Consider the following 26,423-nt stretch of genomic DNA (forward strand, 5'->3'; position numbering starts at 1 on the left):
GTAAGGGCTGGGCGGTCCGCCAGCAAGAGGCTCACAAGGTCCATTCGTCATACCCGTGACCGCTGAAGAGAAGCCTGATGGAGGAGACACATCACACCCACAAGGGGCCCAGGGACAAGCAGTACACACGTGGAAAAGCGTTTGGGAAACGGTGCAAAACCAGCTAGGTGGTGGCAGACACGGAGGTGGGCTGGGTTAGGGCAGCACGGGGGCCGAACCCGCCTCCGGCCACCTCAGGGCCAGTGTGCCCAACCGCCGACATGGAGGCGGGCTGGGTTAGGGCAGCACAGGGGCCGAACCCGCCTCCGGCCACCTCAGGGCCACAATAGGGAAAAACAAGCAAAGACCTGAAAAGACAGCTCAGAGGAGGAAATCGAATGGCCCGCAAATGCATGGAGAGCCTTAACCTCGTTAGGGGTTGAGTAAAAGGCAACAAAAGAAGGCATTACCTGCCTCTTGGCTCGCCCAAAATCCTAAAGGACGTCGGTGTCCTATGCTGGTGAACCTGTGGGGGGAAGGCAATGTGAATTGCTATCGTGTTTTTGGAAAACAGTCTGGCATTAACTAACTCTTGATGAATCACGGTGAAATAGAAAATCTGGACAGACTGATTCCTAGCAAGGAGGTTGACTCAGTAATCAAAAACCTCCCAAAAAACAAAAGTCCAAGACAAGAGGGCTTCACTGGTGAATTCTAGCAAAAATTCAAATAAAATTAATACCAATTCCTCTCAAATGCTTCCAAAAAACAAGAGGCGGGACTCTTCCAAACACATTTCGACACCAAACCAAACGGGCATGACACGCGCACATGAAAATCACAGGCCGATGTCCCGGACGCACACGGAGGCAAAATCCTCCACAGAACGCGAGCAAGCTGACTTCGACGACGCGTCGAAAACACACGTCACGATCGAGCGGGATTCCAGTTCAGAGATGCAAGGGTGGTTCCGCCTCTGCACACGAGCCCCTAGCAAAGCGAAGGGTAAAAATGATCCCAATCGATGCAGAGGAAGCGCTTGACAAAACTCAGCATCTAGTTAAGATAAAAACCAAGTGGGGCAAAGGGAACATACCTCGACCAAGGCTGTGTGACAAGCTTACGGCTAACGTCATGCCCAGTGGCGGCAGCCGAGAGCTTTTCCTCTAAGATCAGCAACAGGACAAGGATGTTCGCTCTTGCCACTTTTATTCAACGTAGCATTAGAAGTTCTAGCCAGAGCAATTAGGCAAGAAAAAGAAAATTTCCAAGTTGGAAAGGAAGAAGGAAGATCTCGCTACGTGCAGATCCCACGAGGTTATGTAAAGAAAACCCCAAAGACACCACCAAAACCTTTCAGAATGCAAAATCGGTGCACAAAACTCTGTCGCATTTATTTACATTAATGAACTATCAGAAAAAGTTAAGAAAACAATATTTTACAATTGCATCCAAAAAATAACATACCTAAGAATAAATTTAACCAAGGAGGTGAAAGACCTGTATATTGAAAACTATAAGACATTAATCTTTGTAAATGTTGAAAAAGACACAAACTGTTGGAAGGATATTCTGTGCTCATGAATTGGAAAAATTAATATTGTTTAAATGTCCATACTACTCAAAGCAATACACAGATTCACTGCAATCGCTGGCACATTTCCAGATTGATAAACTGGATTTCATCAATAGTTGAAATTTTTGCTATGTGAAATACACTGAAAAGACAGCTACAGACTGGGAGAAAATATTTGCAAATCACGTACATGACAAAGAACTACATCTGGCATATGTCAAGAATTCTCTAAACAGGAAGAAGTCAAACAATTCAACTTCAAAAAATGGGCCGAAGATGTGAGCCTTCAGCAGAGAGAACGCACGTGCGCAGCGTAAAACTCGGGCGGCGCGCGGCAGCGGCCGGCAGCGAGAATCGAAGCCATGCAATGTGCCACCGAGCACCTGCCGGATGCGGGAAGGTTAAACTGCGACATCAGGTGCCCGGAAGGTGCAGAGAAACTGGACTCACGGTTCCGAATCAGATCAAAGCGGCCTGACCTAGCGCCCAGGGGTCTGCCTCCTCCGTGCCAGAGGAGAGCATAGGTCCAGAGGGGCGTCAGGGCGCCCACCCGCCTCTGCACCGTCACCATGGAAACGCCCCATCTGCACACCTGGACTCAACGGGGCACAGAGGAGGGACCGCCGGAGCCCGCAGGGGCCTCGGGGCCTCAGGGTGGACGCCGGACTCGACCCAGCCCCAGGACCTTCTCCCAAAGACAAAACCAGAGCGGAGCCACGTGTGGCGTCGGGCTCTCGGCCGCAGGGTGCGACCACAGCGGGCCGCAGGAGGCCGGGCTGGGTGCTTCCGACTGCGGTCACCGGTCACGGGAACCTCCGTGGGCACAAAGGGGCCGCCGTGCCGCTGCTTAACACAACGGAGCAGGCCGGGGCGGGGCCGGGCTGCGCCCTCCTCCCGCTGCGGCTGCCCCCGCCTCCTGGCCTTCGCTTGCCGGTCACCTGACTCCGACCTGCCCTCAGCTGGAGCCCTGACACGCTTCCAGGTGGGGAGGGCGGGGTCACAGGGCGAAGTCTGAGCAGCCTTCAGGCCCCGGAGGCCGGCTTACCTGGTCCCAGAGCAGGGCAGGCGGCAAGAGGAGGAGACCCCTGTGGCGGCGGGCAGGAGACCCCTGTGGAGGGGGCACGACCCCGGGCAGGGGCCCGAGCTCAGCCCCACTTGCCCAGCTGTGAGCTGGGGGTGGTCTGCAAGCTCCGGGGGCAGCCCCGGCTCCCCGGTCTGCTGCCTGACCCAGGTCCAGGTGGGTGGTGACTGAGTGGGCGGGGGCGGGGGAGGCGGAACAGCACCTGGCAGGTACCCAGGGACAACAGTCCAGCTTCCTCCTTGCTGCAGCTGGTTGTCTACCAGCACAGGTGAGGGGGCTGACCCGGCCTGGGGGACCATCCTGGTCTGAGTGGGGCTGTCCGGGCCTGGGGGGCTGTCCTGGTCTGAGCGGGGCTGCCCGGGCCCCGGGGGTTCTGATTGGGGGAGTCTGCCCCTTTTCTCTGTCCACCCACTGCGGGCTCAGGCTGGAGGCGGGGGGTGAGGTGGGGATCCGAGTGTCTCTGCCCCCGCCCCGCCTGTCATCTGTCTTTATGACGTGGCCTGTGGCCTGGGTGCTGATCCCATTTTTGCCTGGCCTGACTAAGGCTTGAGCGGGTCCCTGTCTTCTCTCTGTAAAATGAGACCAGAGCCACACAGCCCGTCCCACTGCCCGAGTGGCAGGGGCGAAGGCAGCCTGCGTCCTGCCCTTCTCGGTCAGGCACACGGACGACATTCGCATTCTCACGGGGATACGGGATCCGCACAGCATCACACGAACCTCAAAGTGCTGCCAGCCCAGAGGGCCGTGTCCTTCGGGCTGTGGTGCCAGCTGGCCTGAGGCTCCTGGTGACCCTGTGTGCACGGCCAGCTCGGGCCCTGGGCACACCGCATTCCTGGTTCAGCCCGGCCAGCTACCCAGGGGGCCGCCTGGAGAGTTTCACCTCCAGGTTAGAGGCTGGGTTTTTGGGTAGAAACCTGATGCCCTCGCGAGAACTCCCGGCCTTCAGGTCCTCTCGTGGAGATTTGGTTCCCGGGGCCCCGCTGGCCTTTCGCAGGGTCGCAGGCGGGGACCACCTGGCAGCGGTTGGACATCCAGGCGTCCCCTGTGCCTGCCCACCAGGTCCAGGCCCGACCTCGGGGCACCCAGAGGGGAAACCCCGCGTGGGGGGCGCGGGGCGAGGGGGTGAGGGGGCGAGGGAAGGAGGGGTCTCTGCTCGTCTCCGATGTGGCATCAAAAAGGGAGGCTCCGGGCCCAGCAGCGCCCTGCGCCCCAGGCCAGCCTGGCAGCCAGGCCCGCCTGCTGGCGCCCGGCGCCCACGCGCCCCTCCAGGGCCTGTGGCTCCCTGGGCCCCCGAGGCGTGGCCTGTGGCCCTGCCTGTTGACGCAGCCCAGGTGGGCTCAGCCCCAGGGAGGACGGGGTGGCGAGTCTGCCCGCTGCCCGCTGCCGCCGGCCCCCTGCAGGTCCAGCCCTGCCCTCGCCATGAGGCTGATCCGGAAGGGGCGGGTCCTCACAGCCCTGCTGGGGGCTGCAGTGGCCTCGGGAGTCACCACGCTCGTCCTCATCCTGGTGGAGGCCACCAACGTCCTCCTGCCCACAGACACCAAGGTGTGCCTCCGGGCCCTGAGCGGGGGCGGCGGGCCAGGCTGTGCCATGTGCTGGCCCCCGTGCCCTGACCCTGGCGTCCTCCAGTTTGGGATCGTGTTTGACGCCGGGTCCTCCCACACGTCTCTCTTTGTGTACCGGTGGCCTGCAGACAAGGAGAATGACACAGGCGTGGTCAGCCAGGCCCTGGCCTGCCAGGTGAAAGGTCAGTGGGCAGTTTTGCTCACGGCAGTTGGGTGCTGGGAGCTGCCCGGGGCCTGGCTGGGTTCGCAGCTGGGCGGAGCCTTGGGGGTGGCAGGCAGGACCTGGGTCTGAGAGGCGGAGCAACGAGTCCCCACCAGAGACCGCGCCGGCCTCTCCTGCCTCCTCCCACTTCTGGGGACTCCAGGGGCTCCAGGCTGTGGCCATGTCCCCCCATCTCCGCCTCTGACTCCACGCAGCTCCTCCCCGCCTCCCAAACCCCTATCTCCTTCGTCTTACAAGGACCCCATCATGGATGTAGGGCCCACCCGAGGAACCCAGGACGGTCTCACCTTGAGACCCGTAACTCAGTTCCATCTGCCAAGACCCTTTGTCCAAATGAGGCCACACACGCAGGTTCCAGGTGGGGGTGAGGATCCGGACACACCATTTGGGGTCCACTGCCTCCCCCACGCAGGCCCATTCGGCCCAGCCGGCCTTGGGGCCGGAGCCTCGTGCTGAGTGCTGTGTTTCAGGGCCCGGAATCTCTTCCTACGCCTCCGACCCCGAACAGGCCGGGCAGAGCCTGCGGGGCTGCCTGGAGGAGGCGCTGGCTCTGGTCCCAGAGGCTCAGCACCAGGAAACGCCCATGTTCCTGGGGGCCACAGCCGGCATGCGGCTGCTCAGGTGAGGTGGGCAGTGCGCGTGGCACCGGCAGGGGGTGGGGGCGCCGGCCAGCTGGGCCCCTGGTCCTCCCCGCCCAGCAGGGTGGGTGGCAGGGTGCCAACCAGCTGGGCCCCTGGTCCTCCCCGCCCAGCAGGGTGGGTGGCAGGGTGCCAACCAGCTGGGCCCCTGGTCCTCCTCACCCAGCCAGAAGAACAGCTCTCAGGCAGAAGACATTTTTGCTGCAGTCACTCGAGTCCTGGGCCAGGCTCCCGTGGACTTTCGGGGTGCTGAGCTCCTGGCCGGAAAGGACGAAGGTGCCTTAGGCTGGATCACTGTCAACTATGTCCTGGGCTCGCTGGTCAAGGTGCCATGGGCGGCCCGGGCGGGGGCCGGGCGAGCAGAGTGGGGTCTGCCCGGCGGCGCCGAGCCTGAGTCCAGTCTCTGGCCAGTACTCCTTCTCTGGAGAGTGGATCCGGCCTCCGGAGGGGACGCTGGTGGGTGCCCTGGACATGGGTGGGGCTTCCACCCAGATCACCTTCGTGCCCCGAGGCCCCGTCCTGGATGAGAGCACCCAAGCCACCTTCCACCTCTACGGCTTCGAGCACAGCGTCTACACCCACAGCTACCTCTGCTTTGGACGCGACCAGATGCTGCAAAGGCTCCTGGCTGCACTGGTGCAGGTCGGCTTGCGGGGTGGGGGGCTGAGGGGGGCCGGTCCCCAGCCCCCCAGGCAGGTGCTCAAGGACCCCCTCCCCACAGAGCAGCCGGGCCCTCCGTGTCCGCCACCCGTGCTACCACAGCGGCTACCAGGACACCGTGCCCCTGGCCACCCTGTTTGAGTCACCCTGTGTCCACAGCACTGCGCCCCCAGACCTCACACAGAACCTCACCGTGGAAGGGACGGGGAACCCCGGGGCCTGCACCTCGGCCATCAGGGACCTCTTCAACTTCTCCAGCTGCATGGGCCGGCAGGACTGCGCCTTCGACGGGGTCTACCAGCCCCCCGTGCAGGGGCAGTTCTATGTGAGCACCCCGCTCTGGCTCCCGGGCCCCTGGGGCTGTGCCCAGGGCAGGCGGGATGGGCGGGCCCAGGACAGGGGGGCTCCTGGGGGCGGCGACCCGTGGGGCAGGCGAGAGGCCCCGGCTGACCACGCGCCGCGCCCCAGGCCTTCTCCAGCTTCTACCACACCTTCCACTTCCTGAACCTCACCTCCGGGCAGCCGCTGGCCGCTGCCAACGCCACTGTCTGGGAATTCTGCCAGCGGTCCTGGAAGCTGGTGGGTGGACCCCAGGACCCCCACCCCGCCGGCTCCCTGGGCTGTAGTGGGGACTGGAGGGACCCCACCCTGGGCAGTGTGAACAGCAGGGTTCAGGGGAGCTGTCCTGCCCCAGGCAGGGCCCTGGGGCTAGGCCCCAGGCGGGCCTGGCCTCCAGGCGGCCTGGGAGGTCGGCCTCAGCTGGCTCCTCCCTCCCGGACCCAGGTGGAGGCGACCTGGCCCGGGCAGCAGCACTGGCTACGTGACCAGTGTGCCTCCGGCCTGTACATCCTTACTCTCCTGCTCCACGGCTACGGCTTCGGCGAGGACACCTGGCCCAGCCTGGAGTTCCGGAAGCAGGTACAGCACCCCCAGCCCCAGGAAGGGCTGGGGGTGGGCTCTGGGGCAGCAGCTGCAGCCCTGACCGCTGTGTACCCGCAGGCCGGTGGCGCCGACATCGGCTGGACACTGGGCTACATGCTGAACCTGACCGGCATGATCCCGGCCCGGGCGCCCGTGCAGTGGCGGGCCCAGAGCCGCAGCGTCTGGGCGGCCAGCGTGGTCTTCGCGGTGCTGACCCTCGTGGCCGTGCTCATGGCTGCTGCGGCCCAGCTCCCCTGGCACCAGGACAGGCACGGCTCCCACAGCACCGGCCGCCCGCAGCCCTGAGCCCTGCGTGGCCTCCGGGGGCCCGTCCTGCGGGCTGCGCCCTCCCCGGGGCCTCTGGGCCACTGTGCACTGTGCTTCCTGCACGAACCCCAGGCCACCAGACCCCTGCAGCGCTCCAGGGCTGTGTGACTGCGGGGGCAGAGGGACAGGGGCCCGGTCCTGGGGGAGCAGCACCTCCACCCTCGAGCCGCAGGCGGGCGCTCCAGAGGCTGAGCCCAGACACGGCCACACGTTGTGGGGGCAGGTGGCTTTATTAAACGCTCCCGCCACGGGCCTCTCAGGGCTGACCTCGCTGGGCCCGGGGGCGGGCGGGGACCACGAAGCACTTGGGGAAGATGCCGATGCAGCCGTCACAGTGACCCTCCAGCCACTCCTGGTCCACTGCGGGGCGGGGGGGGGGGCAGGGTGTCAAGCAGTGTCTGCTCCCGGAAGCCCGTGTGCCGGGGGCCCCAGCAGGTGGCGGAAGGGGCAGCCCGCTGCCCGACCTTCACACAGGACGTCCACGATGTCCCCCGGCTGCAAGTCCAGGTCCTCAGGCCCCTGGGCAGAGTAGCCGTGCCGGGCCACCACCTGGTAGAGGACGGGCCGGCCACCCGCACCCTGCAGCAGAGGGGACGCTGTGGGCCGGCTGGGCACCAGCCGGGTCCTGGGGCCCCGCGCACGGCCAGCCCCCCGCCCCATGGCCCCGCTGTCTGAGGCTCACCCGGCACTGCAGCCGTAGCCCCGCTGGGCCGGACGCCGACTCCCACCAGGCGGTCTGCAGCGCCCCCTCCTCGGGGAGGGGGACCCAGCACCCAGAACCCAGGTCACGGTAACTGCAAAGAGACTCATCAGAGGGGCCACAGGGGCTGCAGGGCCTGAGCCGACCTCAAACGCCAGACACCTCAGTGCGCCCGGCCCCTTCCAGTCACTGCCCTGGGCCAGCTGAGCCCACCCCCCTGCACCCCACTGGCTTCCAACCCACCTGAGCTGCCCACGCTCGGCCTGGAGAGGGAGGGCCTGGCTCAGCAGGGCCCGCAGGGTGGGTGGGGCCGCTCCTCTCGGGGCCCTCAGGGCCAGGGTGAAGGCGCACTGAACGGTGATGGTCACCAAGGGGGGCTCGGAGCCCCCCGGGGACACTCCCTGGGGCCAGACAGAAAGGCGCTGGGGGGTCTGTGTGCCCAGACCGGTGGGGTGAGGGCAAGGCCTAAGGGTTGGAGGGGGCTAAGCTAAGGAGCTGTAAGATTTCGTCCTCCGGGGCCCCTGGGCCATTCAGAGGAGCAGGGCCTGCCCATGGGGCCCTAGGACCCCAGGGAGAAGGTGGCCTCTTACCCCACCGGGGTGGTCCTCAGAGGGTTCCAGGTCTGGGCCCCCGGCAGCTGGCAACCCTGTGGGGGGGATGCAGCAGGGCTCGGGTGACCAGGGAGGAGCTGCCCGCATCACGCGCCTCTGCTTCCTCCTAGAGGGTCAGAGAGGCTGCTCCTGGCCCCCCAGAGGCCTGCTCCCTCCACAGAGTGCCCCTTGCCTCTCAGGTCACCCCTACCTGGAGGAGCCTGCTTGTCAGCTTGCTCCGTGCGGGACCCCTGCAAGGGAAGCCACAGGCTCTGGAGTGGGGGCAGCTTCCCCGGGCCTGCGGCTTGTTGGGCAGTGCCTGGCACTGGACCCCAACCCAGCGGAGCCAGTGGTGACGAGTGTGGCCTGTGAGCTGGCCAGGCAGGAAGCCACTAACGCAAACATGATGGGGACGATTTCAGGGTTGGAACCACATCCTACGGGCCTGGAGACTCCAGACTGGCCGCCTTGCCCGTGGGGACCATCGGTCGGCCCCCTCTCACCTCAGCGTGAGGCCGCGGGGGGCCGAGGACCAAGGCCGGGGGCCAGCTGGACCTCACACCTAAGGAGTGGGTGTGCTGGAGGGGCAGGGGGACACCCCGGGAAGACCCACGGTCCCAGCCACTGTCCCCCAAGAGGGTCCACAGTCCCAGCCGCACCGGCTCACCGAGGTCCCGTCCCAAGTGGAGGGTCTGCAAGTCTACGTTTGCGCACAGGGCTTAGACTCCATCAGGCCTACCTACCGGTCAGAGCAAGGAGAGGCCGTGTCCTGCTGCACCGCGAGGGTCCAGCGCTTCGGACGCACTGACGGCCTCCGCGGGCGCAGCCTGACCGGCGGGCGCTCCACCACGCGAGTCCGCGCCACGCGTGCCGGTACTAAGCATGTGCGCAACACGTGTGTCGGTACTAAGCGTGTGCGTGGCACGCGTGTTCCGTGTTCGTACTAAGCGTGTACGCACCACACGTGTTCATACTAAGCGTGTGCACACCATGCGTGTTCCGTGTTTGTACTAAGCGTGTGTGCACCACGCGTGTTCCATGTTTGTACTAAGCGTGTTCGCACGTGGACCAGCTGCTTCTAGGGCCTGACCTGTTCGACCAGGTTACCTGGACACAGGTGAACGGTGAAGGTGAGTGTTGATCTTTCTATCGCGTCCTTCGATAAACTGCCCTATTCAACCCCCATCTCAGCGCACAGCAGGCCCCCAGGACCCGGCGCTGGCCGAGCGCAGTGGGCGGCCTGGGGCCCTCTCCTCGGCCTCACCCCAGCACCTCCACGTCCAGGAGGGAAGGCGGGGTGACGGGCCCTGCCTGAGGGTGGAGGGTCCGCTGCAGGGACCGGCACCCCCACCCTTGGGATCTGACCTCCACGGCTGGCCCTGGCCACGTCCCTGGCCCCGTGGAGAAAGCCAAAGCTCTGCACCCGGAAAGCAAGGCCGCCGGCCCTGCCCCATGTCCCTGGCCACTGGTCCCCATGCCCCGCCCTTGGTGAGGGTCCTACCAGGACTGGCCAGGGCTCACTCACCTGCTTGTCGTCAGTGACCGGCACGCAGTGGTCAGCCTGCTCCGCCTGACCAAAGCTCACCTCCATCTCTGTGCCAGGGGATGTCCTGGGGCCAAGGTGGGGCCCAGCTCTACTGGGGCCCGAGCCGTGAGCCCTGGAGGGGCAGGGGGCCCGTTCTCAGGCTCACCCCTCCCTGATGCAGCCCACTGGGGGCCCCTGGTGTGCGGATGAGTGGCACGGGGCCTGGCCCACGACGTGTGCTGCCCACACCCCGTGCCACCGCCTCCTCAGTGCCCAGTCATGGTGACCCTCTGGGGCCCGAGGCCTGAGCAGTGGTCCCGCGGGAGCAGGACGGGCCCAGGACAGGCAGCCCTGGGCCTCTGGACGAGCAAGAGCCTGGGAAGGCTGAGAGGCTGGACGCCCCTCCCGGCGCCAGGGGCTCTGGCCAGTTCCGATGTGGGAAGGGGACGCCTGGCTCCCACCCGGGCACAGGGGCTTTGTCGGCCGCGGGAGAAGCCGCACGTGGAGGCGGTGCCCTCCTACCTGGGGCCAGCCCCGGGCCCGGCTCCTCCGTCCTCACGCAGAGCCTGCAGGCAGGGGGACGGCCACACTGAGGACACACGGCCCACGGCGAGCGGCAAGGCGGGTGGCCGCGTGACTTTACAGACTCCCGCACGGTTGGGACAGCCACCCCGCCTTCAGACAGAGGATGGCTGGGGAGCCCGGGGGCACTCGGAGCCTGTGGGGCACGTCCCTCCCTCCGCACAAAAGGGCCGGGGCCGCTCTGACGTGCTCGAGGCTGGCGAGACGGCCACCCACCCACCTGGAGCTGCTGAGGCCGGACGCCCCTATGCTGGTCGCCGGGGACGGCGGAGGCCGTCGCCACCACCACCTGGTGAGGGACAGCGAGGGTTTGCCGGGTCAGGGGCCTGGGACGTCCGCTCCCCCCACCGCGCCGCCCGCCCCCATCCCCAGGTCCCCCGTCTGCGGGGCAGGGGACGCCCACCACCACGGGGCCGGGGCGGGGACACGTGTTGAGAAGGGAACATCTGTGCTCGTCGTGTCTAACCTACTTTAGTGCAGCACTCGAGTGCGTCTGCCCCTCGGAAAGTCTGCAGTGATCAGCAGACTCTAAACTGACGAGTTAGTGAGGCTGGGAGCCCCTCCTCCACTCGGCCCCAGCCCGCCAGCAGATGGCGCAGGCGTGCGTTTGTGGCCCGTGCGCTCTCCTGCGGCATGGTCACACGCAGCGCAGGGGCCCTCGGTGACCTGGGGGTGACGCTGGCCCGAGCCTTCGGATGGAAACCGAAGTCCTTGCTTCCCCAGTGTGCCCTGCCCTTGGGGACAAGCTAGTCCCCAGTGTCCTGTGACGATGGTGCTGCCAGCCTGTCCCTGGGCTCAGCCCCCTTCGGCCTCCTGGGTCCTGGCCGGCGGAGGCCAGGCAAGCCGTGGCTACGGTGGCCCCTCCTGGCACAGCTCCATCTCTGTGGGCGGTTCCTGGTGGGCCCTGCCTCTCAGCTCCGAGGGCCCTGGATCTGTGAGCCCCACTTGGGGACGCTGCCCAGCCTTGTGCCCACTTCCCACCCACCGACGCCTTATATCAAGACGGACGAGGACCTGGCCCTCTCTGGCCTGCTGGTGCTGCTGGCCTCTGAGCATCTTGTGCCCAAGAAACAAGAAACCGCTCCCCTTACCTTGGCCTTGCCCAGGAAATCCATAGGGGCCAGGTGCTCCAGGTGCCACCTGTGGGGCCGGAAGACCTCGCCCCTGGGGACCCACCGAGGCTGCAGCGAGACCTGTTTCTGGAGGGAAGTCTGGCCAGTGTAGACCCGAGCATCTGACCAGGCCCACACCTGCCAAAGCCCTGAGCTCTGGAGCTGAAGGGGTCACCTGGGGCCTTGCCTACTTCCCACAGGCCGTGGGAAGCACTTGCCAGCCTCCACACCTGAGCACATGGGCCACCACCCTCCAGAAGCTCGATCCTATCAGGTCGTTGGTCTGGGGCACCTGTGCACATGTGAGCCCCACACTGTGGGCTGCAGGCCCGTAACCCCATCTGAGTCCACTCGGGAGCCTAAGAGGGCCTCGTTCTCCCCTGGCCCCTTGCCTGCCCTCCTCACCTGCCTTCCTCACCTGCACATGGCCCAGGGCAGTGTTCAGGTCGCAGGCCCCTTCTGGCCCCTTGGCGGCGGCTTCCTCTAGGCTGCGGGTGGCCTCTGCCCAGAGCCCCAGCCTGCACTGCGCTGCTGCCACGTTAAACAGCACCTGGGTGCCAGGTGAAAGGCGAGGGCAGTGGCCGGGCCGCCCCTGGGTCCCCAGCCCCTCCTGTCCCCGCCCCCCCCCAACCTGGCGCGCCCCAGCCACAGCCCCCAGAGCGTTCTGGGCACCCAGGCTTCGGGGCCTGCCGGCTCAGCAGCGGCCACTCCCCGGTCCAGCTCTGCCCACAGGCCTCGCTCCCCCAACCTCCCCAGCAGCCCCTCGCTCTGAACACCCGAGGCCAGACCCCAGCCTGCAGCAGCACCCCCATCTATCTCCCCGCTGTCCTGCCTGCACCCCCGCGAGTGTGGAGTCCTGCCCCTGCCCCATGTGAAAGGACATTTTGATGGACATGCTGGGCTGGGTTCGGGCTCTTACTGCCAGGCACCTGCTGGGGGACGGAGGCAAAGTCACCGTCCTGCCCACTGGCTGCTATGGGCACAGCAGGTGCTTGCCCAGCTCTGCCTATGTCAACAAGAGAAGCTGGCCGGCCTCCCTGAGGCCTGCCACCCCGCAGCCTTCTTTCCCTGGGCCCGCCAGGTAAAACCATGCTCCCGTGGCCTGACACAGGCCTGGTGGGGGTCATGTTTGGGCCAGCTCCCCACAACCTGCCTTACACTGTCCAGTGCCCTGGGACGGGGAACGCAGGTGGGCTAGGGATGCCCACCTGCCGGGCCCTTCCCCACTACTGCCAGAGGGCTCCGAGGCAGCATGTTTCAGGCACGCTGGGATACTGCGGGGCCTCCCCAGTGCCCTTCCCTCACTGCCAACACTGTCCCAGGAGGCCGGGAGCAAGGCCAAGGGCAGAGCCGAGGCTCGGGGTGGCCCTGCCGGCCCCGCCAGGGCCCACGGCCATCGCGTCTGCCCCTGCACTGCGTGGAGCTGCTCCCGGCACCCCCACCTCCACGGCGGCCCTAGGCCTGTCAGATGGAAGAGTGACTGGGCAGGGGGGGCGTCTCTCCATCCACACAGCCCCCCCCCCCAGGACTGCGACAGGACCACGGGCCAGCAGGAGCCAGGGTCCTGGGAGGACGGCCTGGCTCCGGGACACGAGGCCCCTGCACTCACCTCCCAGGCCTGCAGCTTGAACCGCAGGCCCAGCTGCGTGTAGTCAATGGCACTGTTGTCCCTGAGCTGTGCCAGCGCCAGCCGGAAGTCAGACAGGGCCTCCTGGAACCTGTGGGCGTGGGAGCGGGCGGGGGCCCTCAGCGGCCCAGGGAAGGCCCCCCTGCCCCCGCCTTCTTCCTGCCCCCGCCTCAGCTCAGGGGACAGCTGCCGGGGCAGCAGTGGTCACCCAGGTCTCAGCACGAGGTGGGCACTCAAGTCCAGACAAAGGGGTCAAGGGGTCAACATGCAGAGATGGCGGCATCTTGATGGTTGGGCGGCACCTGCCTCTGGCCCCCGGGCGCCTCCTTCTCCTGACCCTCTCCGAAGCCCCTGCGGGGCACCCCGGGTGTTCCCTCCTGTCTCCCAGGTCCCTGGGGGGCTGCCCACTGTGCAGCCTCCTGTGGGGCAGGCCTGGGGCCTGAGAGGTGCAGAGGCGGGGCCGGTCCCGCAGCCCTGACCGCTTCCCAGGGACAGCCACAGCAGGGCGCCGGGGAGCAATGAGGACCCCACCTGCCTCTGTCCTGGGACACGCGCTCCATCCCTGCCCGGTTTCCGCGTCTGCGGGCGGCGCACACGCACACGCCCCCGCAGCGGCGGACGTGGGCGGGGCGGCGGGGCCCTCTCGCAGGCCCCGCGGAGGAGCGGCGGGCGCGGCCCGCGGCCCGAGGAGACTCAGAGAAGGGACGAAGCGCGCGGCGCTCACCGCTCCAGCAGGAAGTTGGTCGCTCCTCGCTGGAAGAAGCCGACAGCCATCCAGACGTCCTTGGTCAATGCTTGGTCAAATGCCTGGGAACAAAAATGCCCGCAGAACACCAAGGTCCGTCGCCCCATCACCCCGCGTCACAGGCGCAGTCCACAGGGCGGAGGCGGTCCCCCGACCGCGGCAGCAGCCCAGGGGCCCCGAGCCTGAGCCGGGGCATGCGCAGCGCCGTCCGGGTCTCTTCCCCGCCACCACCTACACCGGCTTGAGCCCCCTGCACGGAGCACAGTGCGGTGGCGCCACGACCAACGCGTGTGCCACGGGAGCACAGAGAAACGGCAGAGGACATGCTCCCACACGCAGCGACAGTGGCCTCCGGGGTGGAGCTAGGCAAGACTTTTGCCTTTGAACAAACGACGCTTCTTTCCACTTCTTTTTTCGGGGTAGAAGGAGAAAGATCCACAAAGAAGTCTTAGCATGTGTGTAAAACTCAGCTCTTCCTTCGGCTGCACTTAGAAAGGGCATCACCTGCTCCCAGGGAGGTCAGAGGCAGCCGGGGGGCGCCCAGCAGCGGTCAGTTAAAGCCCGCCCGGAGGAGTGCCCCCGGCCATGCTCGAACAGTCCAGTGAGGGGGGGCTCCTGGGGACTGATGTGGGGGTGGGGCACTCGGCGCCAGCGAGGTCCATTTGTTTGCTGTACCCCCCACGAGCAGTCAAACCAAGGCTTACGGGGCTCGGGACAGAGGGCAGCCCCTCTGCGCCCCCCACCGACCTGCTCCTCAGACTCACTGTCATTAACAGCAGCCGGTCCACGTTTTTAAAATCTCCGGATTTCCGACTCACGTACCTGTGCCCCCATCACTCGGTTTGCTGATTTCAGCCAGCACTGCTCTGTCCTAGTGGGCAGCGGGGACCGGATGCCCAGGCCCTGTGCACGCAGCCCGGGTCCCCTCTGGGTAAGGCGCAGCCTGCAGGGACGTGGCGGCCGGCCCGGGAAGGCTGCTGCGGACGGTGGGCCGGAGGGCCCGGCCCCCAGGGGCGGAGCGCGCGGACCGCGCCCCGGCCTCTTCGCTGGCATGGTTCCCACTGCCTGCCTGAACCACCGCGGGAACCTGGTTCTATCTGCGGGGGGCGGGGGGGGGGGGGGCGTGCCTCTCTCCACGTGGCCCTGCGCTGCCCCTCAGCACCGCCGGGGGTGTGTGTCCCCGAGTGCACCCCTCAGCTCTTGGTTCTGTTCTGGGGAGCCGTGGGGAGACAGCACTCAGATTTGGGGTTTAGGCAGAGACCTCGTCTCCTCAGGTCACCACAAGTGTCTGCTGAAGCCCCTGCCCCAAATCTTACCCCCTGCGGGGCAGGTGAACCCTCCCCGGCTGGATCGAGCCTCCAGCGTCCACAGGTGTGTCTGCATCGCACTGGCCAACACCTGAGCCGGTGTCCGCCCCAGCCCCTCCTGGTGACTGCAGAGTCTAGCACACAGTCACCACACAGTGCAGGCGCTGAAGGGGCCCTGCACCCCCATCCGGGCCCTGACTCGCTCAGAGCAGGGGTTCCCCAGCCACGCGGCTCCCACGTGCCTGGGTCTGTCTATTCAGGCACAGGTGGCTGCAGAGAGGGAAGGCTGGGGCCCTGGGCTCACCCTGCCGCTGGGTCTTTATCACACCTCTCGCTGACCCAGCGCACGGTAATTAAGCCCCCACCGCCCCGCGGGACGGCCTCTGCAGGCAACCCGGGGCGCCCTGGCTCACCCGCAGCGCGGCCTCGGGGTCCCCGGCCAGCAGGTGCACGCAGCCCACGTTGAAGCATATCTTGGCGGGCGGGTCCGGGATACCCGAGAAGAGGCGCAGGGCGCAGCCCCAGTCCCCGCGCTCCACGGCCTGCGCGCCCCTCTGCCAGTCGCGCACCAAGTCCCCGAGCAAGGGCATGGCGGCGTCGCCCGGCCCGGCCCGGCCGCGGCGGAAGTAGTAGTTTCCGGGTCCGAGTGCGGCCGGAGAGGGTGAGGGTCCCGTGAGGGGTCCCGTGGGATGACTGAGGGTTGGAGGACCGCGGAGCAGGGGCGCCTGGGTCCGGAGACCGTCTGGAGCTGTGGCGACCCTCCGAGGCTGGCGCGGGTCAGGGGCGAAGGGCCGCTGGGCACAGAACGCGGAGCGGGGCGCAGGTGAGCGCCAGGTGCGGCCCCGCCTCCCCTCGCCGCACTCCGCGGAGCCCCGCCCCCCAGTCCGCCCCGCCCCGCCCCGCCCGTTCCCGCTTCTGCCCCGCCCCCGACCTGCGCCCCGAGCTGCGCGCGCTCGCGCTTCTTTGCCCGCGGGCTCAGGTGAGCGACCCTCGGGGTCCGCCGGGCCGAGGGGCTGCGCTTCGGGGGGGCTCAGCCTAACGCACCCCGCTTCGTGGCTGAGCTGGCGGCCTGGCGGGCTTCGACGGCCCCCGCCAGCCCGCGCGCCTCGTTGTCCGGGCTCCGCGGGGAGGGTGGGCCGTGGGAGCACGTCCTGGGGCCCCGGGCGCCGGCCACAAGCGGTCCGGAGTCTCCCACCCCAGCGGCCAGCGCTGGAGAGGGACGCAGCTGGGAGGGACTCGAGGGGCGGGGCCGGCGCTCACCCCCAGGTGGGGATCCGAGGCCCGGAGTCGAGGAGGCCTGTTCTGGGGCCCCGGGGAGCAGCCTGACCCCGACAGGAGACCAGAGGGGAAGCCCCGAGGGTCCCGCACGGGAAAGCAGCCCCCCTTCTGGGACCGCCTCTCAAGCGCTCCCCAGTCCCCACCGCCCTCCAAGGGCTCCCCGGTGCCCCCTGAGAGAGGGCGTCTCAGCGAGCGGGCTGAAGCCTGCCTCGACCCTCCTTGCGTCTGGGTTGTCCCCATGCGGTGAGGGCCCTGTGGACCTTAAAAATAAAAGTTATTTTACCAGCAAAAATGAGCGTATTTGGGAACAGCAAAGAATTGCTATTCAGGACAAGCAAGCCGTAGCAAAGCCACAGGCGAGTCCAACAGAGTTGGGGGTGGGGACTTCGAACGAGAGTCCGGCGGAGGCCACCGGGAGTTCAGAGAGGCAGCGCCTCCCGCCCCCAGCCGCCCGGCGGTCCCTTGCTCGTCTTCCCCGCGGGGCCTGTCCCGGTGGCTGCGCCGGGGTCTGCACGCCGCGGGGAGCACGGCGCGAGCGCGCCCCCCGCTGGCCTCCCCGCCACGCGCCCAACGGCGTTTCCGGCGTTCGGTTTCGCCGGGGACCCTGAACCGACGAACGTGCGGAGAGACCGATGATGGAGGGAACTCGCTGCAGCCGCCGTGGGGGCCGCCAGACCAGAACGCGCGCGGCGAGCCGACGGGCCGCGGACCCCCGGAAGAGGGGGGCGACGTCCCTCTCCGCCCAAGTGGGGGCCTTCAAGGGACTGGCAGGGGCGCCCCTGCGTTATGGAGCTGCACGTGCTTTACTGCGAGCCTGCTGTTTCCAATGTCAATCTCATCTAGAAAACACTTTCACAAATATCTGGGCACCCTGACCTCACCTAGCTGACACAGGGCTGGGACTGCGGGGTCGCGGGGTCAGTCTCTCCGACCCCGTGGCTCTTCCCAGTGGCTGCATGTTCTGCTGTCCCGTCCTGACCCACTCCAGGCGGCCTTTCCCGCCATCTCCCCACCCACACATTTGTGCGGTCAGTAGCAGCCTCGTCGCCGAGCGGTGGCCCTGGACGAGCCTCGTCTTCCATGCCGGGCCTCCAGGACACGGCCTTCCATGGGTCCCCTGTCCCCTGGCCAGCCCCTCTGCCTGCCCTGGGCTCCGTGCGGGGCCGCCTCTTTGCACCTGCCCCCGTGTGCCATCTGGGCGTGGGCTGTGCCCAGCATTTCATCAACGTTTCCATTTCCACAATAAAAAGATGAAAAAGTGTCCCTGTGCCTGCCTTTGTGCGGTTGTGTTTGTGAAAGTGGAAAACGGGAAGTAACCTAGATGCCCTTCCGGGGCAAGTGGCAAGCAGACTGCGTGTCCACGCTGCGGGGGGCCGCGGGCCATCGGGGGCGGAGGACCTGCAGCAGCCACATGGGCAGGTCCCTGGAATGCGCTGCGTGAAAAGCAGACCCTAAAAGGCCGCAGACTGTCCATTTACGAAGCATTCCTGAAGGGCAGACTCGCGGGTCCCTGGGTCCCCGAGGGATGGGGGTGCTGGACGAGGGCAGGGGAGGGGCCCGCGACGAGCCTCCACATCTCGACTGACCCAGCGTCACGATCCTGCCTGCAGTTTCGATGGGAGGTGTTAAGATGCCACCATCGTGAAAACAGGGACACCTGGATGGGATGTTGGTTACTTCCTGCAAGTGCACGTGTATCTGCAATTACCCCAAAATAAACATGTGCAGTGTTTGAAAAAGAAGTTTGAGATGGTTTCGATTACAGGCTTCTCTATTTTGCAGATATCCTGAGAGCTGGAACCGATTAAGTGACCTCTAAGATTCTCCCAGCCCTACAATTCAAGAGTTTAAACACTGCTTAAGGAAACTTCCTTAGGTCCGCGCTAAGGCCCCTCCCCAGGGGACGCGGCGGGCTGGGCCCCGCGCCCGCGTCCTCAGGTGGCCTGCCGGCGGGGACGGCACCAGTGCCAGCGCCCGACGTCCAGCCTGACGCAGGGCCACGGTGGCCTGGCCGGCCCACTGCTCCCTGGGCCAGGAGGAGCCGTGGCAGCCGAGGGCAGGGCTCAGCGTGGCCAGCGCAGCGCCAGAACCCCGCCCAGGGGCTCACACGGCGGGACTGGCTCTCTGGGAGCTGATGGTGGCCCAGTGCCAGGAGCATTCTTTTTTTTAAGCAACGGCACATTCCAGAAAAAATAACTTGCCGCATAGTTTTCGTTCAGGAAATGAGAGTGGTCTCGCTGTGAGTATGACGCTAGCCGTGAGGATGAGCTGAGTGGCCCAGCCCTCGCGTCTGTAACTACAGCGTCCAGGTGGGGCCCTTGGTGTTGAGGCCACCTCGCCTGGAGGGGTCCTCGAGAGCCCCCCAGTGTCACCTGCAGGCACCCCGCCCCACACGGCCGGCACCCTCTCTCCTTGCCTCTTTGCAGCTTTCTGAGCCAAGGCCTCGTGGAAGATGCCGCCCAGCCCGGCGGTGGCCTGTGACATCACCCCGCCGAGGGCCAGCATCCCCAGGCCCTGTGCAGGGAGAAGGGAGGACGGCGGCTTCTGCAGCCGCGGCCGGCAGTGTGAGGTCGCATCCGAGCACAACCAGGGGGCAGGACACAGGGCTGTGGTGGCGACCGGCAGGCAGACACACCCACACCCCAGGACGGGCGCCTGAGGCCGAGGGACCGCCCATTGCACCAAGGAGAGGCGGGGGCTGTGAGGAGGAGCACCCCAGGAGCCCGGATTTGACGGGAGCTTCGTCGCTGGGGCGGCACCAGGTCCCCCACAGTGGGAGATGCCCAGGGCGCAGGGGAGAGAAACGCTCCATTAACCAAAACTACGTGGGAAAGCTGGTCCTTAACAAAGCCGAACCGAGTTCGCTGGGAAGGTCGGCGGGGTCAGCGGGCCGCGCTGCCCGAGGAGCAGTGCGGAGGAGGTGAAAGGCGGGCAGCGTTGGGCAGGGGAGGCCCCGAGCGAGCGAGCGGCGGCTGGCAGCGCGCACACCGGAGCCGCAGCGAACGCGGCCGCGTCCCCAAGCGGGGTGGCTTCCCGGCAGTTCGGTCCCAGACGGGAGCCCAGGAGGACAGGATCGGAGCCGGCGCCAGCGGCAGACGGCGCACGGGTCAGGCGGTTCCCGCCGGAGCCCCGAGCCGGCACGGCCCGCCCCGCCTGGTGCAGCCCCCCGACGCTGGGCCAGCCGTCAGGGACACAGCAGACGTGCCTTGTTCTGAGCCTGAGTCGGGGGCGGTCTGGCAGCAACAGATGACAAGTGAGGCTCGAGCCGCTGGGCTGGCCCCAGGCCACGCCGCATCCTGCTCGTGGGGCGTGAGCAGGGACTCGGTCCCCTCCGTAAGCCGAGATTCCATCGGTTTATTTTAACTTTGAAAACTAACACTTGTGGTTTCCTTTTTGTCATGGGTGCAAAGCGGAGGGTGTTCATTGCGTGATATTTAGAAAATATGAACGATAATGACACAGGAAGCCAGAGGGCTGGTCTCAGAAGGCGGCCTTTCTCCCCGCCTTCCTGGGGGGTCAGTGGGGAGGCTGCCCACACACAGCCCCCACCCTGGCCCTGTTGGCCGGGGGCCCTGTGGCCCCATGCTGGGGGAAGCAGATGGGTTTGGCCTCCGCCCACCCCCCCCGCCCGGAAGGGTCCTCAGGTTGGTCCGGTACCTTCCGGCAGCCACAGCCAGGGCCGGGGCCTCGCCCCATGCTCCTTGTCCGGATGGGGCGCGTGGCCCACCCCCTGTTCCTGAGCTCCCCGCCTCGCGCCCTGCAGCTCCACTCAGGGCCAGGGACTCGCCATGGCCCGGCGGGCGCTTGGCCGTAGGGCACTTCCCTGACCTGGACGACTGGCCGGGGCTGAGCGCTGGGCCCAGGGGCCGGCCTCTGCAGCCGCCACCACCCCATGGGCACCTGGAGGACTCCGCTTGCTGGAAAGTGTGTCCTGCGGCACAGCACTGACCCCTGGAGGCCCGGGCAGGGAGTGCGCTGGTCTGGGCCTCGCTTCGGGGCAGAGGCACTCCTCAGTTCAGGCTTTTCTTTCCTTTTTTCTGTTTCCTGTTTCAGGCTCAGCCCTGCTAATTGTCACCATCTCCAAAGCACCAGCACCGTGTCCTACGCATGCCTCGAGGGACACGTGGCTCGAGGCCCTGGAATGGAGCCCCACCTCTGTCTTTAAGGGGTCACTGATGCCTGCGGACGGGGACCGCCGCCCGGCTTGGGGCCCCGTGGCCGAGCTCCCTGGTTCCTGTCTGGACCTTGATGTGGCCCCATGGGGAGCAGGAAGAAAGGCGTGAGGGACGACGTGCTCTCGAGTCTGCAGCTCAAGGAGGAAGCCTTGAAGGCGTTGCTGTCCGGGACAGCCGCTCGCCGGGCCCCTGGGCGAGCCGGAGAGCAGCCGGGGCTGGTGTGAAAGGGCCCTCCCCAAAGTCCTGGGTCCCCCGCGAGCCGCAGTGCTGGCTGCAGGTGCAGCCGCACCTGAGGCCAGCCCAGGGGAGCCCCACCAGCTTGTCCCAAAGGTCCCTCCCCTCCCGCCACCCACCCCGGCGGCATCATGGGCTCCACGTGCACCTGGCCCAGCCACTGCAGCCTGCATGGGGCGGGGGGGGGGGCTGCTGCTTAGGGGGCCAGCTACCTGGGTCCAGCTCAGGGCCACACCTGCGTTGGGCCCCAGGAGCCCCTCACAGGGACCTGCAGCGGAGGCCAGCGCCTGGGTGGGCACAGCCCCCAGGCCCCTCCCCCCGCCTTCGCACTCCCTGGGTCGGCCACGCGGGACCCCTGGCTCTGGCCTAGCGCCATGTGGCACAGCCACTTACTTGAGGCTGCTGGTTCCCTAGTTAAACCCCAGAAACACACCTGGGGGCCAGGAGGGTAGGCGTGCGGGAGGAGCTAGTGATGGTCCCTCCGGCGCTGGGGCCAGGCTGGACAGCCGTGCCCCTCCCCCTCCCGCCCCGCCCAGGCCCACCCCAAGGTCCCCGGGCCTCCACATCGGCGCATGGCTTGGGGACCTGCCACTGCAGCCTCAGCAGGTGCGGGACGGGCCCCTCTGCTCCTGCTCGGTGACGGGGTGCGCGTCTGGGCGCCGGTGGGGGCCGCCGCCAGCCCTGGGCGCCGTGCCTGCCGCCTCCCTGGACCTGTCGCGTGCTCTGGGGTGGCGTCTGCTCCTGCATGTTTGTGGTGCAGCTAGACCCAGCCAGACCGGCGTCAGCGACTCTGAAGGAGGGGGCCCTCCAGGGTCCTGTGGGCTCCCGGCTGTCACCAGGCCAGGCTGGAGCCCCATCCCATGGCAGCGGGCCCGGGGCCAGCCCCAGGATGACGCACGCAGCTCTGTGCGGGGCAAGCTGTCGGGCGGGCGCGTGGGGAGCCACCCCGCGTGAGCCTGACCGTGGGGCGTTTTGCTCCCTCGCCATGGGGCGGGCGGTCTGAGAAGGTGGCAGTGGAAACGGCTGAGCAGCCAGGGCTCTGCGGTAAGCTCCGCGGGCGTGGCCGGGTCTCCTGTGTGCACAGGGCTGGCCCTGACGGCAGGAGGAATGCCAGGTGACTCGGGTCTGGGGAGGGCGGCAGGGTGTGGTGGGCCTGGCAGGGCCAGCTCAGGCGTCCGGAGGCTCACTCCTGCTCACCGCAGCCCCACAGCCCGGCAGGCCCAGACGCGAGCCTGCTTCAAGGCCAGCACCGGTCACAAGCAGTGACCCCGCACCACAGCGGCTCGGGGCGGGCCGGGCACCCAGGGGAGTCGCAGCCCCTGCACCGTGGGTCGGCGGCAGTGGGCTCCCCCTCCGGCACCGTCCGCTGTCTCAGCGAGGCTGGTGAACGGCGCTGAGAAGCCGAGCCGGCCGTGCCGGGGACAGTGTGGGGCCGGAGCTCCTGCTCGTGCGGCGAGCGGCCATTCTCCGAGAGCTGAATGGGCGGCTGTGCCCGCAAGGACGCAGAGACGCGGGAGGCAGGCCGGCGCTCCCCCAGCCTGTCGCGCTCGGCCTCTCAGAGCGTCTGGCCGGCTGAATGCTCCCTGAGGCAGGAGACCCAGCACAAAGGGGGCTCTTGTCCCCACAGGCCCCTCTGCGAAGAAAGCCATTGTCCGAGCGGCCCGCCCGGCAGGCAGTGCATGCTTCAGTGCCCATGCGCCCGCCGAGGGCGGCCCGCGGGCCCGGCCGCTCGGGTCAGCGGGCACCCCCGGCTCAGTGCGCAGCGGCGCTGCCCGGCCCGCGGCGGCTGGCTCCGGGCAGGATGAATGCCCGCTTTTGTCTGCTGAGTTATTTTATTTACATTTTTTAAACAGCTTATCAAGGTAAAAAGATAGCTTTGCCTCAAAAAAAAGGGGGAGGGTGGGGGCCTTGGCTCCAGGCCCGCGCTGAGCCGTGGCAGTGCGAGGCAGGCGCTTCCCGCGGCGGAGGCCGGTCGCCGTCCTGCCCCGGGCTCCGTGGAGCCCTCTGCCCACAGCTGCCTCCCGGCCCGTCTGGCTTTTCTTGATTACTTTCCCCTAAGGCAGCTCTGGAGCTGGTCTGGTCAGGGGTTCCCGCGGGCTCTTCTCAGCCTGGCTTTCACCCTGCGGGGGTCAGCAAGGTGCCACGCGGGCCCCGCCCCGGGCTGTTTCCTTCTGTGGGGTGCGCGCCCCTCCCTGTCTTCTACCGGGCCTGGAGAGTCACAGGTGCCTAGGCAGGCAGGTGACCTTCCTACACCTGCAGGGCCTCCCAGTGGACCAGGCAGGAGGCAGTGAGCAGCCTGAGGGCACTTCAGGTCAGACTGAGGAGCGGCCAGAGGCCGAGTCTGAGCCAGGCCCGATGGCAGCGAGAGAACCACAAGGCCTGGCCCCCTGAGCCCTACGGTGGGGGCCAGGCCAGGGGTCTTCCCGGAGGAGCTACCGGCTGCCCCCAGACCAGAGCCAGGGCTCCCTCCCGGGACTGGGCGAGACCAAACGGCCTCCCACCTCACCTGTACCCTCCCCCAAGCCCAGCCTCCAGGCCACAGAGCCCTGGGCATGTCCATGCAGGTGTCTAGGCCTGCCAGCCCCAGGCAGGCTGGCCACAGCCCTGCAGCATCCACACAGGCCACGAGCCAAGAGCGGGCACCCTGGGGGCGAGAACTGCTCCGGCCGGGGCTGGGCAGAAAGCCGGCTGCTCCGGGACCACACAGGGAGAGAGGAGCAGGGCCGACCTGGCACCTCAGACCCTCTTGGACAAGGTCTCTGTGTGTGGCCGGGTGGGGTGTGCCCCACCGCACAGGTGGGCCTGAGCCACAGGCCTGGGCAGGTAGGGCTGGGCTCCCGGCACAGCCAGTGGAGGGTGAGCAGGGGAGCGGGCTGGGGCCAGCACGGCAAGCCCCTGGGCACAGTTCACGGCGGGGGGGGGGGCGGTGACCGGCCAGGCCGCCCTCCCAGAGAAGCTGCGGCAGCTGCAGTAAGGGCAGCGCCCAGCCTGCCTGCACCATCCCCCACCGCGGGCCACCCGGCCACCACCCCAGGCTTCCCCCACCAAGCCCGAGGCCTCCCTCCACGACTCAGAAGGGTTCTTGGATAGGACGGCTTAGAGAGCTGAGGCCCGAAGAACCATGAAGTCCTGTCCTCAGGGAAGCTGGACCCCCATGACGGGGACAGCTGATACCCCTCAGAGGTGGGGGAGGAGCTCGCCTCGTGTCCCCGCCTCCCCTCTCCCTTCTCCCAGGGCCTGGTCTGGCTGATGGGAGGGTGGCGGACCCCCAGGCGTCCCTCTCCCAGCCCCTTCGGCCTTCACCCGCCTGGCCCTGGGCCCCTCTCTTTGTCCTGTACCCGCTCCCTGGCCTTATGCCCCTCCCCAAACGCTGGGCCCCTCCCGCTCGTCCGGTACCCCTCTCCAGGCCTTATGACCCCTCCCCATGCCCTACGCCCCCTCCCTTTGCCCTGAGCCCCTCCCCCGGCCTTAGGCCCCCTTCCCCGCTCTTCCTCCCCCTGCCCGCCCTGGGCCCAGTCCCGGGCCCTGGGCCCCCGCGGGGCCTGGCGGAGGCCAAGCTCCTGGACCTCGGCCAGCCTGCAGAGGCGCCGGGTCAGCGCTGCGCGGGGAAGGCGCTGGCCTGCGCCCCGCCCCCCGCGATCGGGCTGCAGGCTGCAGGCCGGAGGGAGCCTTTCCCAGGCCGCTATTTTGGTCCTTTCTGTGAGCTGCGCGGGCGGGGCGCTGCTGCTCTGCGGTTATCTTTGCTCATAATGGGAGCGCGATGTATGGAAATTATTAATAGCGCGGCTGCGCTACGTGCGGGCGCTCAGGACCTCGCTTTCCCGCCGCGTGGGGGAGGGGGCGTCAGGGCCCGGTTCTCAGCCGCGCCCACTCCTGCCCGGCGCCTCTAGAAGCGGTCGGGTCCAGAGCCTGGTGCCCTGTGGGTCCTGGGCACGTCCCCGCACCCTGCCTCCGCCTCCTGCCGCTCAGACCTGGGGCTGGCGCCTCCGTGGGGTGCCCAGAGGCAGGGGTCCTGTGGCACCAGGGCCAGCATGATGAGGGGATGCTTCAGGAGGGATGGGGTGAGAGCCGGTGTTCGCGCTCCCTGTCTTCGCAGCGTGCCCCTCTGCCCCTCGCACGCCTCCCACTCGACCTCTGCCCACCCATCAGCAAGCCGGGGTCCTGCCACCTGGGCCCAGCACCCACCCTGCAACCCCGACCGGCCATGCCCCAGCCTGGGAGGGGCTGGGGGGGGGGTCCCAACCACCTGCTCCACCCCCGCGGAGCTGGCTCAGTACAGGGGGGCTTAGTGGCGAGGACGCTCCTGGATTCCAGGCCCCTTGGCCTGGGGGCCACGTGGCTGGGCTTGAACAGGCCCTGTCGCTGTGCCAGCAGCGACTGGGAGGTGACCAGGCTTCTGTGCAGAGGCGTGGGAGCCCCCACCGCGGCGCTGCCTGCCCCCCCAGGCCCCGTGCAGCCCACTCCCTTTGTGTTTGCCAGGCTGTCATGCTGGGCACGAATCTGAGGCTGCAGCCAGAACTCTATGTTGAAAAGGTGAGTGTCTTTCTCATGTAAATGTTAGGTTCCCGCTTGGATCAGGCCCAGGTCTCTGGGGCAGGCTTCTCCCACCACCGAGTCCCCCGAAGAGTTGGCCAGGGTGCTGGAGGGCACATGTGACCCCGACCCTGCAGGGGGGCCTGAGGGGAGGGGCCAGGAAGGGCTGGGAGAGGCCTGCGAAGGCCTCCAAGAGGTCAGCAGGCGGTGGGCTTGGGCGTAACTGCTCAGAAAGTGGCCAATTGCCTGGAGCCTGCCAAAGCAGTACTGGGCAGAGGAACTGCGGGGGGGGGGGTGCAGCTGGGGGCGGGGGCTGCGCGGAGGCCCTGCCCAGCCTGGGCTCCAGACAGCCTGACCTCTGTCCGCGGGGTAGGAGCAGGGGGTGAGGAGGGGGCTTCACCAAGGCCAGGTTCTCCCAGGGCATGGCTGGCGTGTTCCAAGGTCGGCACCACAGCCAAGGCCTCCCTCAGGGCAGCTTGGGGGTCTCGTGGGCACACACCAGGTCCACGGGCTGGCACGCCATCTTGCCCATGACGAGGCACATCTGGGTCACCAGGACCACTGCCAGTGGTTGGTCTCTGTCCCACCCCCCACGGATTGTGAAGACGAGGAGACTGAGCTTCTCCAGGACCCCCTGCCTGTGGGCCTCCTGGCCTTTGTCACAGAGATTGGAGTGACCACAGAGCCCAGGGATGAGGCCCAGAGAGTAGTGGGCCTGCACATGCATGTGTGGTGTGTGCATGCACGTGTGTGTGCGGGGGCTCAGGCCCTGGGTACAGGCTGGATGAGCGCACTAGGGGTGCCGGGCGGGGCCTCACAAAGGGGTCTGACTGGCTGGGCCCCGTGCTCTCTGCGGGGCAGGCCTCCGTTCAGGCCTCAGGCCCTCTGGGTTCAGAAGCTCTGCGCTTCCTGCTCTGGGCTGGATGCAGCCGGTCTGGGCTGTAGTAAGGGGGAGTCGGCGCCGTGGGCCATGGCCTGAGGTGTGCCCTTGCAGACGAGCGCCCCAAGGACCGGGGTCCTCCCACAGCACCACGTGGGTGGCTTC

The 26,423-nt window shown here is 67.2% G+C and overlaps 2 protein-coding genes across 6 annotated transcripts; one reads left to right on the forward strand and one right to left on the reverse strand.

Moving 5' to 3' along the window:
* The first annotated feature begins 2,493 nt into the window (after window positions 1–2,493).
* Window positions 2,494–7,335, forward strand: ENTPD8 (ectonucleoside triphosphate diphosphohydrolase 8). 5 transcript variants are annotated; one of them, XM_036239265.1, is made up of 11 exons: window positions 2,494–2,537; window positions 3,218–3,522; window positions 4,037–4,181; window positions 4,266–4,383; window positions 4,895–5,045; window positions 5,229–5,388; window positions 5,474–5,704; window positions 5,784–6,047; window positions 6,191–6,301; window positions 6,506–6,640; window positions 6,722–7,335. In XM_036239265.1, exons 3-11 carry the CDS (start codon window positions 4,056–4,058, stop codon window positions 6,947–6,949), a joined length of 1,524 nt encoding a protein of 507 aa, XP_036095158.1. In that variant the 5' UTR covers window positions 2,494–2,537; window positions 3,218–3,522; window positions 4,037–4,055; the 3' UTR covers window positions 6,950–7,335. The 5 variants fall into 5 exon arrangements, with proteins under 5 accessions (XP_036095158.1, XP_036095159.1, XP_036095162.1 ...); XM_036239266.1 differs by lacking the exon at window positions 2,494–2,537 and adding an exon at window positions 2,572–2,792 and having other exon boundaries at window positions 3,294–3,522; window positions 4,037–4,383; window positions 6,506–7,335; XM_036239267.1 differs by lacking the exon at window positions 2,494–2,537 and adding an exon at window positions 2,824–2,904 and having other exon boundaries at window positions 3,294–3,522; window positions 4,037–4,383; window positions 6,506–7,335.
* NOXA1 (NADPH oxidase activator 1) lies at window positions 7,227–15,875 on the reverse strand. Its single transcript, XM_036238439.1, is given in 14 exon segments — window positions 7,227–7,330; window positions 7,435–7,549; window positions 7,653–7,742; window positions 7,745–8,071; window positions 8,261–8,316; window positions 8,472–8,511; window positions 9,786–9,918; window positions 10,308–10,351; window positions 10,588–10,656; window positions 11,459–11,566; window positions 11,898–12,029; window positions 13,089–13,197; window positions 13,831–13,913; window positions 15,572–15,875. Coding segments are annotated over 14 exon segments (1,587 nt in total). The 5' UTR covers window positions 15,749–15,875.
* Between the last annotated feature and the right edge of the window lie 10,548 nt (window positions 15,876–26,423).

This window comes from Rousettus aegyptiacus, unplaced genomic scaffold (genome assembly GCF_014176215.1).
Source record: "Rousettus aegyptiacus isolate mRouAeg1 unplaced genomic scaffold, mRouAeg1.p scaffold_m13_p_3, whole genome shotgun sequence".
Taxonomy (NCBI): domain Eukaryota; kingdom Metazoa; phylum Chordata; class Mammalia; order Chiroptera; family Pteropodidae; genus Rousettus; species Rousettus aegyptiacus.